The 14,930-nt window shown below is 41.3% G+C and overlaps 1 protein-coding gene across 1 annotated transcript in view; it reads right to left on the bottom strand.

The window, feature by feature from the left end:
- ATAD2B (ATPase family AAA domain containing 2B) overlaps positions 1-14,930 on the bottom strand; it is a 610,472-nt gene that overhangs the window by 307,750 nt on the left and 287,792 nt on the right. Inside the window, exons 13-14 of the mRNA XM_029596002.1 lie at positions 12,680-12,768; positions 1,197-1,356 (exon numbers count right to left, since the gene is read on the bottom strand). Coding sequence (XP_029451862.1) covers positions 1,197-1,356; positions 12,680-12,768 — 249 coding nt within the window. The remainder of the gene's footprint in view (positions 1-1,196; positions 1,357-12,679; positions 12,769-14,930) is intronic.

Genomic DNA, 14,930 nt, shown 5'->3' on the forward strand with positions numbered 1-14,930 from the left:
ACAGCTGACATGAGATAGCATAGGCATGCTCTGGTGCTACACTCTCTGCCATCAGCAGTATAAAGCCAGACAGGCAACAGTAGGCACGTGTCATACTGAGCAGGCACACTGCAGCTCTCTGTCATACATCAATGCCCTAGCCTCTCCAAAGCGCAATGGAAAGACCAGCAGTATGTGGTCTGCAGTGTTTTTTTCTCAATGCACCTCACAGTGCAAAGTCAAGTGCAGAGGAAAAACATCAGTCAGGCAGGAGAAGACAATGATGGAAGGAGCTTGATGCTGTTACGGAGCCCTGGATCAAGACGGGGGAAAGCAGCAGCATATGGTTGCCAAGGTGGAGGGAGAGGACTGGGTATCAGACCAAAGGAGAAAGGAGGGAAAAGACTGGGACTCAACTGGGAAGTAGGGAGGGGAAAGCAGAGAACTAGGTATCAAACTGGAGAGAATGCCCATGTCAAGAGGGGGAAGATAAGAAGAGAAGATGTGTGGTGACAAGGAAGAAAGGTCTATGCCAAGAGGGCAAAGAAAAGAAAGGTGTTCTGCTGTCAAGAAAACAGAACGTCACTGGCAACCGATGGAAGAGTAAATTCATGCAGCTGCCACCAAATCCTGCCCTCCCACTTCCAGTTTACACTGATCTGTGGGTAAGCAGATCTCCAAAGTTCCCAGGTATGATCAAGATAGCTCTGCAAGGAGTTAGAGTATCATCAAGAAAGAACAAATGCTCTTCTGGCATGCAAAAACTTCAAGTTAAAAAAGAAGATAAATTATTCATTTAAAAGTTATTTCTATTTCTGAGGGTCAATAGTGCTCTTTTGGGAGTAGCGTTTCAATCCAACTAATTTTAAACCAGACGGGCTAAAGTTTCTCTTTAAAACTAAAAATAACTTAAAATCTTATGAACGTTGCCTTCATTTCATTTAATAAGCTATTCAAATCTGTATTTTGACATTTCCTGCAGCTCTCTGTTCTTATCTAATTTCAGTCGGTAAGCCTATACTGTAGAGATTACCCTGTCTGTCCCTAGGAATCTGAGAACAGTCAAAAAAGAAAAATCCTAAGTATCCAAACCAGCACAGCTTTCCAATATTCAAATATATTATGCAACATATGATGTAAAATAGATTTCTAGTATACCTATTCCACATATTCAATAAAAAGGTAAAGTTTCTAGATGAATCTGGTAAAATACTCACCTTTTGATCAGGGAGGTTGAACAGAAACTCCCTGTCAAAACGTCCAGGTCTCCTGAGTGCAGGGTCTATAGAATCAAGTCTGTTTGTAGCACCAATGACAACAATTTCTCCTCTGTTATCCAGTCCATCCATGAGGGCAAGCAAAGTAGACACTATAGAGCTAAAGAGAAATTTTCAATCATAAATCTAAACAAAAATATTATTTTAATACAGATATGCAGAAAGATACCTAGGGAGCAAGCAAAAACATTCAATTACAGAAAACTCACTTGTTTTCATTGTCACATGGTGTGCATACTGGCTGGCTCCTGCTGGCAAGTGAGTTTACAATTTTTTACTGCAACTAATTCAATCCTGTGGGAGCAGCTGGTGGCTGAAGAGGATCGTTAAGTATAGTTATGGGAAATTTTAGGGCTTAAAAAGATAGAGCTGCTTACCTAAACTGGTGTTCTCCTAGGATAGCAGGATGTTAGTCCTCACACATGGGTGACATCATCAGACGGAACCCAGCACTATCCATGTGGATCCCTCTTCAGTCTCGTAACAGAATTCCCAAAAATAAAATAAGCACAGACAGAAACCAGCTCCATGGGGTGGCGAGCAGGTTTCATGAGGACTAACATTCTGCTGTCCTAGGAGAACACCTGCTAACTGCTGTAACCACATCCTCTGGCAATAAATTCCAGAGCTTAACTATGTATTGAATGAAAAAGAATGTACTTAAATTTGTTTTAAATGAGCTACTTGCTAACTTCATGGAGTACTGGCTGGTCCTTCTATTATCTGAACATTAACTTGTTCAAGCCTTTCATGATTTTTGCAGACTTCTATCATATCCCCCCTCAGTTGTCTCTTCTCCAAACTGAACAGCCCTAACTTCTTTAGCCTTTCCTCACAGGACAGCCGTTCCATGCCCTTTATTTTGGTTGCCCTTATCTGCACTTTCTCCAGTGCAGCTATATCCTTTTTGAGATGTGGTGACAAGAACTGCTCACAGAATTCCAGGTGCGTTCTCATCATGGAGTGATACAGAGGCATTATGACATCCTCTTATTTTCCATCCCTTCTTAATTCCTAACATTCTGTTTGCTTTTTTGATCGCCACAGCACACTGGGCCGATGATTTCAATGCATTATCCACTATGACGCCTAGATCTCTTCCCTGGGTGGTAACCCTAAGACAGAACCTAACATTGTATAACTACAGCAAGGGTTATTTTTCCCTTATGCATCACTTTGCATTTGTCCATATTAAATTTCATCTGTCATTTGGAAGCCCAATCTTCCTGTCGCACAAGATCCTCTTGCAATTCATCACAATGGGCTTGAGATTTAACTACTCTGCATAACTTTGTGTCATTCGCAAATTTGATCACCTCACTCATTATACCACTTTCCAGATCGTTTATAAATATATTAAAAAGCACCGGATGTTCTGATGTGTACCGAGGCTAAGCTCTCACACTTGTTAGCTCATCATCCCCTAATATGCCCCTTGCGGAAAACTTGGCTCTACCTTACCAAACACTTGGGAGTCACTAGACAATGCGTATACCTCACTCCCATTAGGGGTAATTTAGAGTTCTCCCCGGGATCCACGACTAAGTATTTTCAGACTTGGGAAAGTAAAGGGGTACGGTACTTGGGGCATGCCTTGGATGAGGAGGGACGCCCTATTTCTTTTACTTGCCTGCAGGAACTGTATGATCTGCCGGGGACCCACCTTTTTGGTTATTTCCAGCTGGTTCATTATATTAAGAGTCTGGGTCCCCCTGCCCAACATCTGGCAACATTTAAAGCTTTAGATGGGGTGTTGCATTTTGACCGAACCAACGACCCAACTCTTGCATTTTATTATAAGAAATTGGCACTGGGCACTCATGTGGAGATATGCCAAACCTTTGTCGACCGCTGGAACCGAGACAGTTCGTTTCTGCTTAATGCCCGCATCTTCTCTTATAGCTTACGGAGTACACTGCCTCTTACTGGTAATATGTACCTTCGAGAGATGCATTTTAAATTCTTGTGTAGGGCGTACATAGCCCCTTTGATTGCGTATAAAGCTGGCATAGCTGACACTGATCAATGCCTACGTTGCCGGGCGCAGTTGGGCAGTATGGCCCATGTCTTCTGGGATTGTCCTACACTGGCCAAATACTGGGGCAGTATTGTTGGGTATTTAGGGAACCTGGTGGGGGTATGTTTACCGATGTCACCATACCTCTGGTTGTTTCAATGTATCACGCGACATCTAGTGGCGAATTGGGGGTCCAGGCTGCTACTTCAAAAAGCTGGATTGGTTGGGAAGAAGCTTATTCTCCTTCACTGGCGGGACACGGAGCCGCCGTCCTTTTGGCTGTGGAGAATTCACTTTCATAAATTAATGCAGATGGACGCTATCTACGCTCGATCATCCCCCAAGAGGCGAGAGACTTTTCTGCGCACCTGGGACCTATACCTACAGTCTTTGCCCCATAGAGCGCGCAGTTTGGCTTTCAACGATTGACCTAACACCATGGGAATTGTCTGGACATCATTGTTGTTGTTGTTTGGGTTTCGTCTCCGGAGGGGGGTGGGTTGGGAGGGGGTGGGGGGGTTAGTTGGATCCCTTTTTGATGTACTGCGAAAGAAGTGTACAGCTATCAGTGTTTGCGCGTGGTCATACTGTCTTGTTTCCATGACTTGCTGTTGGTTTGATGACTCGATTATGTTACCCATCTGTACGTTCACTCAATAAAAATATACTGAACATAAAAAGCACCGGTCCGAGTATAGGTCCCTGAGGCACTACACTGTTCACCTTTTTCCACTGTGAAAACTGACCATCTAATCCTATTCTCTGTTTCCTGTCTTTTAACCAACTTGCAATTCACAAAAGGTCATCACCTCCTATCCAATGACAACTTAGTTTTCTTAGAAGCCTCTCTTGCAGGACTTTGTTGAATGCCTTCTGCAAATCCAAATACACCACATCTACCGGTTCACCTTTGTCCACATGTTTATTCACCCCTTCAAAAAAATGTAGATTTATGAGGCAAGACTTCCCTTGAGTAAATCCATGCTGGCTGTGTCCCATCAATCCATGTCTATCTAAATTTTTGGCGATTTTATTCTTTATAACAGTTTCCACGATTTTTCCAGGCACTGATGTCAGGCTCACCAGTCTATAGTTTCCTGGCTCACCTCTGGATCTCTTTTTAAATATCAGGGTCACATTGGCCATCTTCCATTGGCTCCCTACAATCCAGACAAAACCCTGATCCTGGAGTTGGCTGAGGTGCTTGCTGGGACTTTGGGGCACTCTGCTGCCGAGGACAGCTACAAGGTACCTGCAACTGCTAATGGGGCAGGTGGAATTTCCTTCGTCTCCTGGATGAGGAGGATGGGTCTTGGGTGCCAGCAGAGAGTTGCTGGAGTGTTGCACTGTGGTTCCAAATTTGGGCCATTGTGTTCTTCACCTTATGTCCAAAGAGATTCTTTCCTGTGCACTGTACATCTATAAGTCATTCCTGCACCTCTAGTCGGAGGACTGAGACCCACAGCCAGGCAAGTCTACTAGCGCCAATCCCCACTGCAGGCAGTCTTGATACTATTTCAAAAACATCGTAAGTCGACCAGACCCCATGTTTCCCACACTCTAGGCTCTGGTGGACCCAGTAATTGGAGAGTATCCTGCTGTTGAGGTAGCTGCTCAGCTACCTCTTGTACATGCTTCAGAATGTCCCGCAATTACTGGCCCATATACAGCTATTATGTGGGCAATAATCATAGCTCCTTGAAAGACCTCTCCCCCAAAAGCATCCACTGGCCTTTGATCCTTCTCTGGGGTCAACAAAGAATGGGTCCGAATTCACTTGGTCTTCTTGACTGTGGATTCAATTACCACAGATTGGTGTGGTAGCTGAACTCTGTCAAATCCAAGAGCCTTTTGGATGAGATAAACCGCATTCACCTTCCTGTTTATGGTAGGCACCGAGAGGGGATGTTCCCACATCCTCATCACCAGCTCCTCTAACATCTTGTGCCAGGTATCTTCTTCCATCTCTAACTGAAAAGGGATGGCTTCTGTCATCAACCCAACAAACCCTGTTAAAGAAGAGGTCCTCCAGTGGATACTTCCTTCGATCAGCTGGAGGAGACGAGTCCTAGGGGAGACCATCTGATGTACTGGTGTCAGAAGCATCCGAATCGTCATCCCCCCAGGGGTCATAAGGGGGTTGTCATCACAGTCATCGACAGATGACAGGCCCCATGGCATTCAGCCCTTAGCTGGCAGTATGGGAACCAACAGAATTGGCTGTGGTGGCCCAGGCTCTGAGGCTGCCGCCATCTCAAGTGAAGCTTCCCCTCTCTACGGAATCAGGGATGACCACCAGATTGGCTAGTGGCACATTCAATGTCCTGCTGGGCATCGATACCCATCGGGCACTGGCACAGGCTCTGTTGGTAACACACAAATGAGCACATGAAGAGATTCGAGCAGTGGCTCGACGTAGGTCAGTGCTGCCCTTGTGCTGTTGGTGCCCCAATACCTAGACTCCCCACCGCCTGCTCCATGGCTGTCTGTACGCACTTTTCAAGCTCCTCCTTGAACATCGCCGATGCTAAGACCGACTGGAAACCAAGAGGAGTGGTTACATCCTCTTCAGACCCAAGAGGAGGATCGATAGCAGACATCTGGACCGATAGAGGCACATGGCAAACCTCTGGGCATCATAGAGGATTGGCTGTACTCCCTTTGGGGGTCACTTCGAGGGCATAAAAACATAAGATATGCCATACTGGGTCAGACCAAAAGTCCATAAGCCCTGTATCTTATCTCTAACAGTGGTCAATCCAAGTCACAAGTACCTGGCAAGTACCTAAATAGATTCCATGTTACTAATGCTGGAAGCAAGCAGTGGCTATTCCCTATTGATTAATAGCAATTTATGGACTTCTCCAGAAACTTATCCAAACCTTTTTTAAACCAAGCTACACTAGCTGCCTTAAGCATATCCTCTGGCAACGAACTCCAGAGCTTAAATGGAATTAAGCTGGTGCATCCCCATGCTTGGCACCATGTATCATTCATGTATCCACAGGGACCGATGCAGATGCATCTTCGACTTCCCTCTATGCTCGGATCGGTCTCTCTTCTGTGCTGAGACAGATGACAATGACCTAGATGTCTTTGATCTGGAGGGCATAGGCAAGCGTCTGTCTCCAGCACCTCTATCAGCCTTTGACATTGTTGGAACAGATGGCCCCGCCAATATCAAGGGCTTGATGCCATCGGTGTGACTCCAAGGTCCTTCGATGTTGATGCCATCGATGCTGATGGCTCGGGCTTTTCTGATTCAAAGAATTGCTCCATCTTCTTGAATTGGGTCCAACGTCCTTTTGGGGTCATCTGGGTGCATCTACTGCAAACCCGGATGTCATGTGATGTCCCTAGGCAGAGGACGCATCTATCATGAGATTCCGTGATAAGACAGTCTCATACACTTGGGCCATCACTTAAATCCCATAGAGGACACGGCATCACGAAATAAAAGGGATGTTAAATCAAAGTCAATGGCAGAGCAGTTGATGGCCAACAAGCACCGACCAAAACTGGAGGAACGACAAATGAAAAGAAACTTACCTAAATGTCGAAGAACCCATCTAAAATAAGGGAAAGACAATGAAGGGACCCTTGATGAACACAAGGTAGAAAATGTGATAAATCACAAATATTCTTTCAAAAAGAAAAGAAGCTATCATCACCGCAAACTCTATTGAGACACAAGCCTCCACGGAAGAGAGACTGAAGGGACCCCACATGGATGCGAGGTATAATGGCATGTTGAGCATGCTCAGAGAGTCTCAGTTAAAGTTCTAGAAAAACTGACATAAGTTTTCCATGCTGGGCTCCATTGGATGATGTTACCCATGTGTGAGGGCTGCCATCCTGCTTGTCCTCTGAGAAATATTTGCAGATGCAAGAATGGATTCAACTAAATACCAACATTTGCTACAAGCTAATGTCCCATATTCAGTAAAGAAAATTAAACTGAAAAGAAGTTGGATATTTCAGTAAGAGAATGATCCAAAATATACTTCAAAATCAACCATGAAGTATTTGCTGGAAAGAAAGAGGAAGGCTTTGGAATAGACTTCACAGCCTCCAAACTTGAATATAATTGAAAATTCATGGTGAGATCTAAAATATGCAGTGCAAATAAAAAGACCCAAGAGCATTTCTGAGCTAGAAAAGTTTCTCAAGGAAGAGTGGAAAAATTCCAAAAGCTAAAACAAAGATTTTTATCTGGCTACAGGAACGTTTGGAAGCTATTATTTCTGAAAAAGATGTGTCCAGACTCACTGTTTTATTATTTTCATTCTGCTAAAATCAGCAAATAGTAATTTTGCATTAAAAATTACAGAAAGATGTTTAACTTCCTAATAAAAATATGGAGAATGGTGCATAAATCTTCAAAATTGAAGTCATTCTCTATTTAATTCATTCAAAGTTCTTTATTATAATTATTGACAAAGACAGAAATAGTCCCCAATACGGGCTGTGTTTTGCATGCAAGCTGTTTCAAGGGGAGAGCAACAATCTAGGAAAACAAAAAATGTTAATCGGACAACAACAAAGGCATATCTAAATTTAACGTATTAATCTCCGCTAAGGTAAGACCGAAAAATCACAGTCTTAAATCCTAATAAAATCTCACCCTATAATGTATTTGTCAGCTTTAACTTTTTTTTGAAAAAACTTTTAAAGAGATATTTTGAAAAAATGATTTTGAAAAAAACAATTTTGAGAAAAATAATTTTGAAAAAAAGTTTTTGCAGGATGGGGGTAAGTTTCATAAATTTTGATGCATCATTCAGATTTTGACACCATCATTCAGAGTTTGATTACCTGAGAGCGAGGAGTGAAGAACAAACACGGACTCCCCTGACGAAGAAAAGGTGGACTTTTCGAAACATGGCCGTGTTGGGATAACATGAGAGAGAAGTGTTTGTGAGATATGAAAATTTGTTTGGCGTTAGTAATTGAAAAAGGAGAGTTATAACCCCACCATGTTATGTTAACGGGATATAGAAACCGCATAAATTTTAAACAGCTTTAGGCGGCAGCAAAAGTTCATTTGAGAATGATGCACAAATAATGTCTTCAGAATAAATGAATATTTATCTAGTTCAAACAAATTGATGTAGACACAAAGTCTTTGGAATAATAAGGACTCACTCAGTTTGAATAATTTAATAACGGATAAAGAAAAAAAAATTATCTCGTTGGAGAAAGAACATTAAACAGAGTTGGAGGAAGATCATAAGACATCACAGTTTGAACTTTACACAAAAAAAGTAGTAAGGAATAACAATGGAAATTGTAAAAGACATGAATTTTGACGGAGACATTTAATAAGTGGACATTGTGACATGATTAAGAGGATTTATTGAATGATAAACATCTTTTTACTTAAATAATAAAAAAAAGTTTACTAAAAAATTATTGAATAAAATAGAGAGTGGGAGGGTGGTAAGTTGATGATTATAACATAAGAAAATTGAAGCAAGGCCGTGGAGGCATGCATCAAAATTTATGAAACTTACCCCATCCTGCAAATAAAAATTTTCAAAATTTTTTTCAAAATATTTTTTCAAAATATCTCTTTAAAAATGCCTTTAAAAAAAAGTTAAAATTGACAAATACATTTTAGGGTGAGATTTTATTAGGATTTAAGATTGTGATATCTAAATTTAAAACATACAAAAAATTATCAATAGCCATAAATGTGTGTCACGGCTTTAAAGTAAATGCCCAAACTCAGAGTAACGCTTTATAATCTACAAATGGTCCCAAAAGAACTACATAAGGATTCCAAGCCAATAGAAAAGAAGATAAAAAAAAACAATCTGAAACCATGTCTGTAAAATGTTACAGCCAATATTATCAAATGCAAACCAACCACTCAATTTCAAGGTTAAAACCTGCAGGATGTAAGGAACTGAATGCAAAGATCCAATGCTGTTCGCAGCAGACCAAATGCAGGGCAAAATTGCTATTAATGAAGGACTTCTGATATAGGCTCAATATTGCTTCCATTTCAACCTGTACTTCAAGTGTGTAAAAGTCTCTCAAAGTACTCAAACAGTAAGAATCTTCACGCCCTAGCTTCATGTAGAGATGGCAAAGCAGCCAACTGCAGATACAACAGAATTTGACCAGCTATGCGCAACTCAGCCCAGCTACCTGGGCCTAAACCACTAAAGGCAACATCCTGGAGAGATGTTAAATTTGGCAATACTGTGACCTCTCTCAAGACAGCAGTAATAATGCTCATGTTTTGTACCCACATCCAGAGCACTTCTTTAATGGAAAATAAAGGAAGCAAAACAGAAGGAAAAGCATTTTCTTCAGAATGGTTATATTTGCTGTAAACTGAGCCACAAACAAAGGAATTTAACTAGAAATTTGTTTGTAATCCACCTCGAGGCCAACTTAGTAAAGGAGGAATATCAAATGTCTATACATTCTTACGAAAAAAAAAAGAAAGACAGACGGCCATAGATCTCGTTTGACAGTTCAGAAAAGTAGGAGAGGGTTACTGCAATCAATGCAAAATGGTTAGAGGCAGAGGCAAAAAAAAGAAGAAATACTGAAAGCAGCAAAAGATGTTTAACTAGCAATTCTATGAAAGATAAATTAAAAAATATGAAGAAAATTCAGGATAAAAAAACAATCTTCCACAAAAAAGGCTAAAAAAGGCCAGTGGACCCCCCAAGTGACAATCTTTCTCAGATGGTAAACAAAAATTAAAAACTAAGCAGCAGTGGGTCCAGTATCACATGAATCCCTTTCTGTATATGCACAAATACTTTACTGGAAACCTTTAGATAATTATTGTATGAAATGTTATATGAGCCATGTGTGCCCCTACACCAACACTGCTTGTGATGAAATTATAGACTTTTCCATTACTGTAGATCATTCACTAGAAACTAATTCACATGATTGTATCATCCTTGCTTAAACAGCAAAGAATTCAAGTAAAGTAAATTACTCAAGGTCACATATGGAATGGTGGTTAAGACTCAAACTGGCTTCTTCCACTCTGCAGTTCTATACTCTATGCTGCCATTCAAGCAAAATTTGATTTAAAATCTTAAGGATTATTTGGAGTCTTGTATCTGTAGGCAAAGACTAATATTTTGTTAAATATTGTCACTAAATTGAGCAAAAACGTACTGTTCATCTACAGAAGGCTTACCCAAAAATCTTAAATTTTAATTTAATATTTCTATTCCACCTTTTGCAGCTGGTCAGCCACTTCAAAGCGGATTACAATATGGTAGATTAAGTCAAAATTAAGGGTTAAATTATGAGGTGTTACTTTACAGTGAGGAAAATTAGATCAAAATTAGGAGTACTACATTAAAGATGTTTATTTATTTAAACATTTTTATATACCGGCATTAGTTGTGGACATCATGCCGGTTTACAGTAAACGGGTTAAGCTTGGAAATTACATTTTAACAGGGAAAGCAAAACTGGGAAAGGGGGTAACAAGAAGTAGCTGAGAAGAGAAAGGATAACAAAACATGGTTCCTCAATGTGAGGAAAAGAGTAAACGCAAAGTGGACTACTTTGGAAACGGTGTGATGGCCTTTTAATCTGGGTAGGCTTGCTTGAACAACCATGTTTTCAATTTCTTTTTGAAATTGTTTATACATGGTTCAAGGCGCAGGTCAGGCGGTAGGGTGTTCCAATGAGTGGGACCTGCGATCGAGAGTGCCCGGTCACGTGTAGAGGAGAGATGGGCTGTTTTCAGGGAGGGCACAATTAGGGTGCCTTTTTTGGCCGTTCTAGTGGGTCGACTGGTTGTGGAGTTGTGAAAGGGAAATCTAACCAGTTGGAGTTGTGGGTGTGGATTGCTTTATGCACTATGGTGAGGGTTTTGTAGATAATACGGGAGGCTATGGGGAGCCAGTGTAGGTCTCTAAGGATGGGAGTGATGTGATCATATTTACGGGAATTTGCAATGAGTCTTGCTGTAGCATGTTGTAACATTTGTAGTGGTTTAATGGTAGAGTAAGGGAGCCCTAGGAGTAGGGCGTTACAGTAGTCTAATTTGGATGAGATGGTGGCCTGGATAACTGTACGGAAATCTTGGGTGTGTAGGAGAGGTCTGAGTTTTTTAAGCACCGCTACCCATTGTACTGTAACATCTCTGACGAGATATTACAGTACAATGAGACAGATTAGTGCAACATACATTACAGAGGTAGATTAGCTCAAAATTAAGGGGTTATATTAAAGGTATATCAAGGATTTTTACAAAGACACATTTTCTCAAGTGTCTTTGCTGCCTAGCTTTCGGAGCTAGTGAGGATGGCAGTATGTTGGCAAATAGCCATGTTTTCAGTTGGTGCTGGAAATTTAGTCAGTCAGATTGCTTGTAGACAGGAGGGAAGTGTATTCTCTATATCTGGTATCACATCCCCGAAGGCTAAGGACAGAGGTTTTTTTTCAGTCGCATTGCTTTAAAGGGAAGAGCAGGAAGCTGTTGACTTCAGCAAAGTTTTTAGTATAGTGGTACTGTTTAATGCTTTCAGTCAGATATACAGGGGGGGGGGGAGGGGGTCAATGATTTTTAGTGCCTTGAATGTGAATGATAAAATCTTAAATTTGATATAAAGCAATTTTATACCCTGGTGGGATAGAGCTATGATGGAATACGTCCTTCGTTATCAGTTAGCCAGGTTTCTACTATGAAGACCAAGACTGAAGATTTGTCAATTAGAAGATTATGGATAATTAGGGTCTCTTTTAGCTAGTTTTTCCATATTCTAATCTGTTTGGATTGGTAATATGCATAATCTGTTTACTTTGGGTTTAGCTGTTTTTGGTAATGGTGAGCTGGCATATGTGTATCGCCCTTTACTCATGATTGTACTGCTTTGGTTGATTATGGGCTGGATGGTGATAAACTTCCTGGTCAGGGGGGAGAGGAGAGGGAGGAAGTCAGGGTTAACAGTCATTTTATGTTTTGGAGGGCAGTGGTCAAATATCATCCTTTGTCCATGAATGTGCTGTCTGGGGATGGTTGAGGCAGATATGTTGTCTGGGGTAGATTACTGGGTCATGGATTGTGGGTTTGTTTGTTTTTTTTTAACATTTATATTAGTCACTGTACTCCAGGAAGGTGGGAGAGGAATAATGATAACAAGAGGGATTTGTGCTGCACTTGGTATATTTAAATAGTTTCTTTTTGTTTGAATGGTGTATAGTATACCTCATTCAGTGCATTTAGATTGTTTCTCAATGATGGATCTGAATGGTATACCACATTCAGAATAGTTAAATGGATTTCACAGTAAGGGTGAATGCACATTTAGAACAATTAAATGGTTTCACTGCAGCTGAAAGTGAATAGCACATAGAACGCCAAGTAATAAAGATGTTACACAAGTTTTAAAACAGCTATCCAGAAATATCCACTTACCTATGAATCTGGTCTTGTCTGCTAGAACGGACTGGAGCTAATCCATCAATTTCATCAAAAAAGATTATAGAGGGTCTCATCAAATATGCCTAGTATGCAACAAAGGACATTAATAGCTACTTATTTATAATTTTCTGCAAAACTGAAAAGCATTATAAAATCCTAAGATTGCTACTTAAGTATTTTGTGTCTATATTAAGACTAGAAGACATTTCTTAACAAATCAAGTAGTATTATATTATGGCATTTTTTGTAATTTTCATTAAAATGCTTTTATGACAGACATACATTTCTACAGCTATAACTTTCTTTCTTCTGCGTGAAAGGATCTTGTCTTCACATTAATGGGAGCAGAAAATCAGCTCTCTTATGCTTATCTGTGAAATAATCAGTAATGTTCCAAAAAGAAACAGTATGATCAGAGTACACAGCGACACTGCATTAATAAATGAAGGACACCTGGATTTTGCCTATCCCTCTTAAAACAGCAATACTTATTTGGCAAATAGCAACTATTTATATCTCCTCCAGGAGTAAGAAGCAATTGAGGTAGAAATATATTTATCCCTGGAGGAAATCTACAGACAAAATACCATCCTTCACCAAATATGTCTATATTTGTATCCGTCTTTCTAGATATACATCATTACATATAGGGGTAGATTTTAAAAGCCCTGCGCCGGCGCGCCTATTTTGCATAGGCCACCAGCGCACGCAAAGCCCCGAGACGCGCGTAAGTCCTGGGGCTTCGTAAAAGGAGTGGGAGGGGGCGGGCCAGGAGGGCGGTCCCGAGTCCCCCGGCACTGCAGCCTGTGCCGGGGCTTCGTAAAAGGAGTGGGAGGGGGCGGGCCAGGAGGGCGGTCCCGAGTCCTCCGGCACTGCAGCCTGTGCCGGGGATGGCAAGGCGGCGCGCGCAAGTTACACCTGCTTTGAGCAGGCGTGACTTGCACAACAAAGGTGGGGGGGGGGGGGATTTAGGTAGGGCTGGGGGGCGGGTTAGAAAGGGGAAGGGAGGGGAAGGTGGGGGGACGCGGAAGGAAAGTTCCCTCCAAGGCCGCTCCGATTTCGGAGAAGCCTCGGAGGGAACGGAGGCAGGCTGCGCGGCTCGGCGCGCGCAGGCTGCCGATTTTGCGCAGCCTTGCGCGCACCGACCCTGGATTTTATAATTTATTTATTTATTTATTTATTTAAAGGTTTTTTTATATACTGCGGAACATTACAAACATCACCTCGGTTTACAATGAACAATAATTTAGCAACAGGCTTTACAATCAATTCTCGAAGAACAAGCATATATCAATAAACCAAGCAAAGAGTAAACATATAGTACAATTGGTTCCCATCTAATCTCGTGGGAGAAACTATGTATAATTACAAACTATATATGATTAGGTGCATTATGTACAAATATTAATATATAATCTATATATCATTAGGTACGTTTGGGAGAGGAAGAGGCAGATAGAGGTGATAGGGGTGGGGGGGAGAGGGTGGTTGTTTGAGGTAGGATGGCGGTTTGAGGAGAAGGAGAGGGAGGCTGATTGGGTAGGATGGCTGTTTAAGAGTAGGAGGACATTATGTATTTTATAAGATTTTATAAGATACGCATTTTATAAGATTTTATAAGATACGCGCGGCTACGCCTACGCGCGTATCTTATAAAATCCGGCGTACTTTTGTTTGCGCCGGTTGCGCGAACAAAAGTACGTGCATGCGTACTTTTTTAATACTTACCCCATACTGTATACAGAGAAAGATCTATATATAGATTTACATAAGTTGTGAAGCATAGTATATTTATTTTTGGACTTATTGGTGAAAACAAGTTTATCTATCTGTTATCGGGGTTCTCCGTAGACAATGTGTGGGTGAAAATCAGACAGTGCTGACATGGACCCAGCTCTCAGATAGTGTTTGAGCATGCACAGGCGTTCCCACATTCATACATTCCCTTATACGAGTCCCTCATCCTCTTTCAAAGCTTAAGCTTTTGTGAGCCGGTCAACACTCTAGGAAGGTGAGTGTGAATTAAGAATGGCTGGTTTATCCTGCTGTTTATGAAAAAACATGTTTACAGGTAAGATAATTTATTTACTCTGTCAACAAGCAGGCACAATTTAGTCATTATGCCTCTCTCAAGGATGAGAAGAGTCAGAGACACACCCCCCTGCCCCCCCCCCCCCCAAGGGACTCAGACTTTGAACTGCAGTGAAAGACCCAGTATCAGAACCTCAGGATTTATCTACTACTG

Source organism: Rhinatrema bivittatum, chromosome 3 (genome assembly GCF_901001135.1).
Source record: "Rhinatrema bivittatum chromosome 3, aRhiBiv1.1, whole genome shotgun sequence".
Lineage (NCBI taxonomy): Eukaryota > Metazoa > Chordata > Amphibia > Gymnophiona > Rhinatrematidae > Rhinatrema > Rhinatrema bivittatum.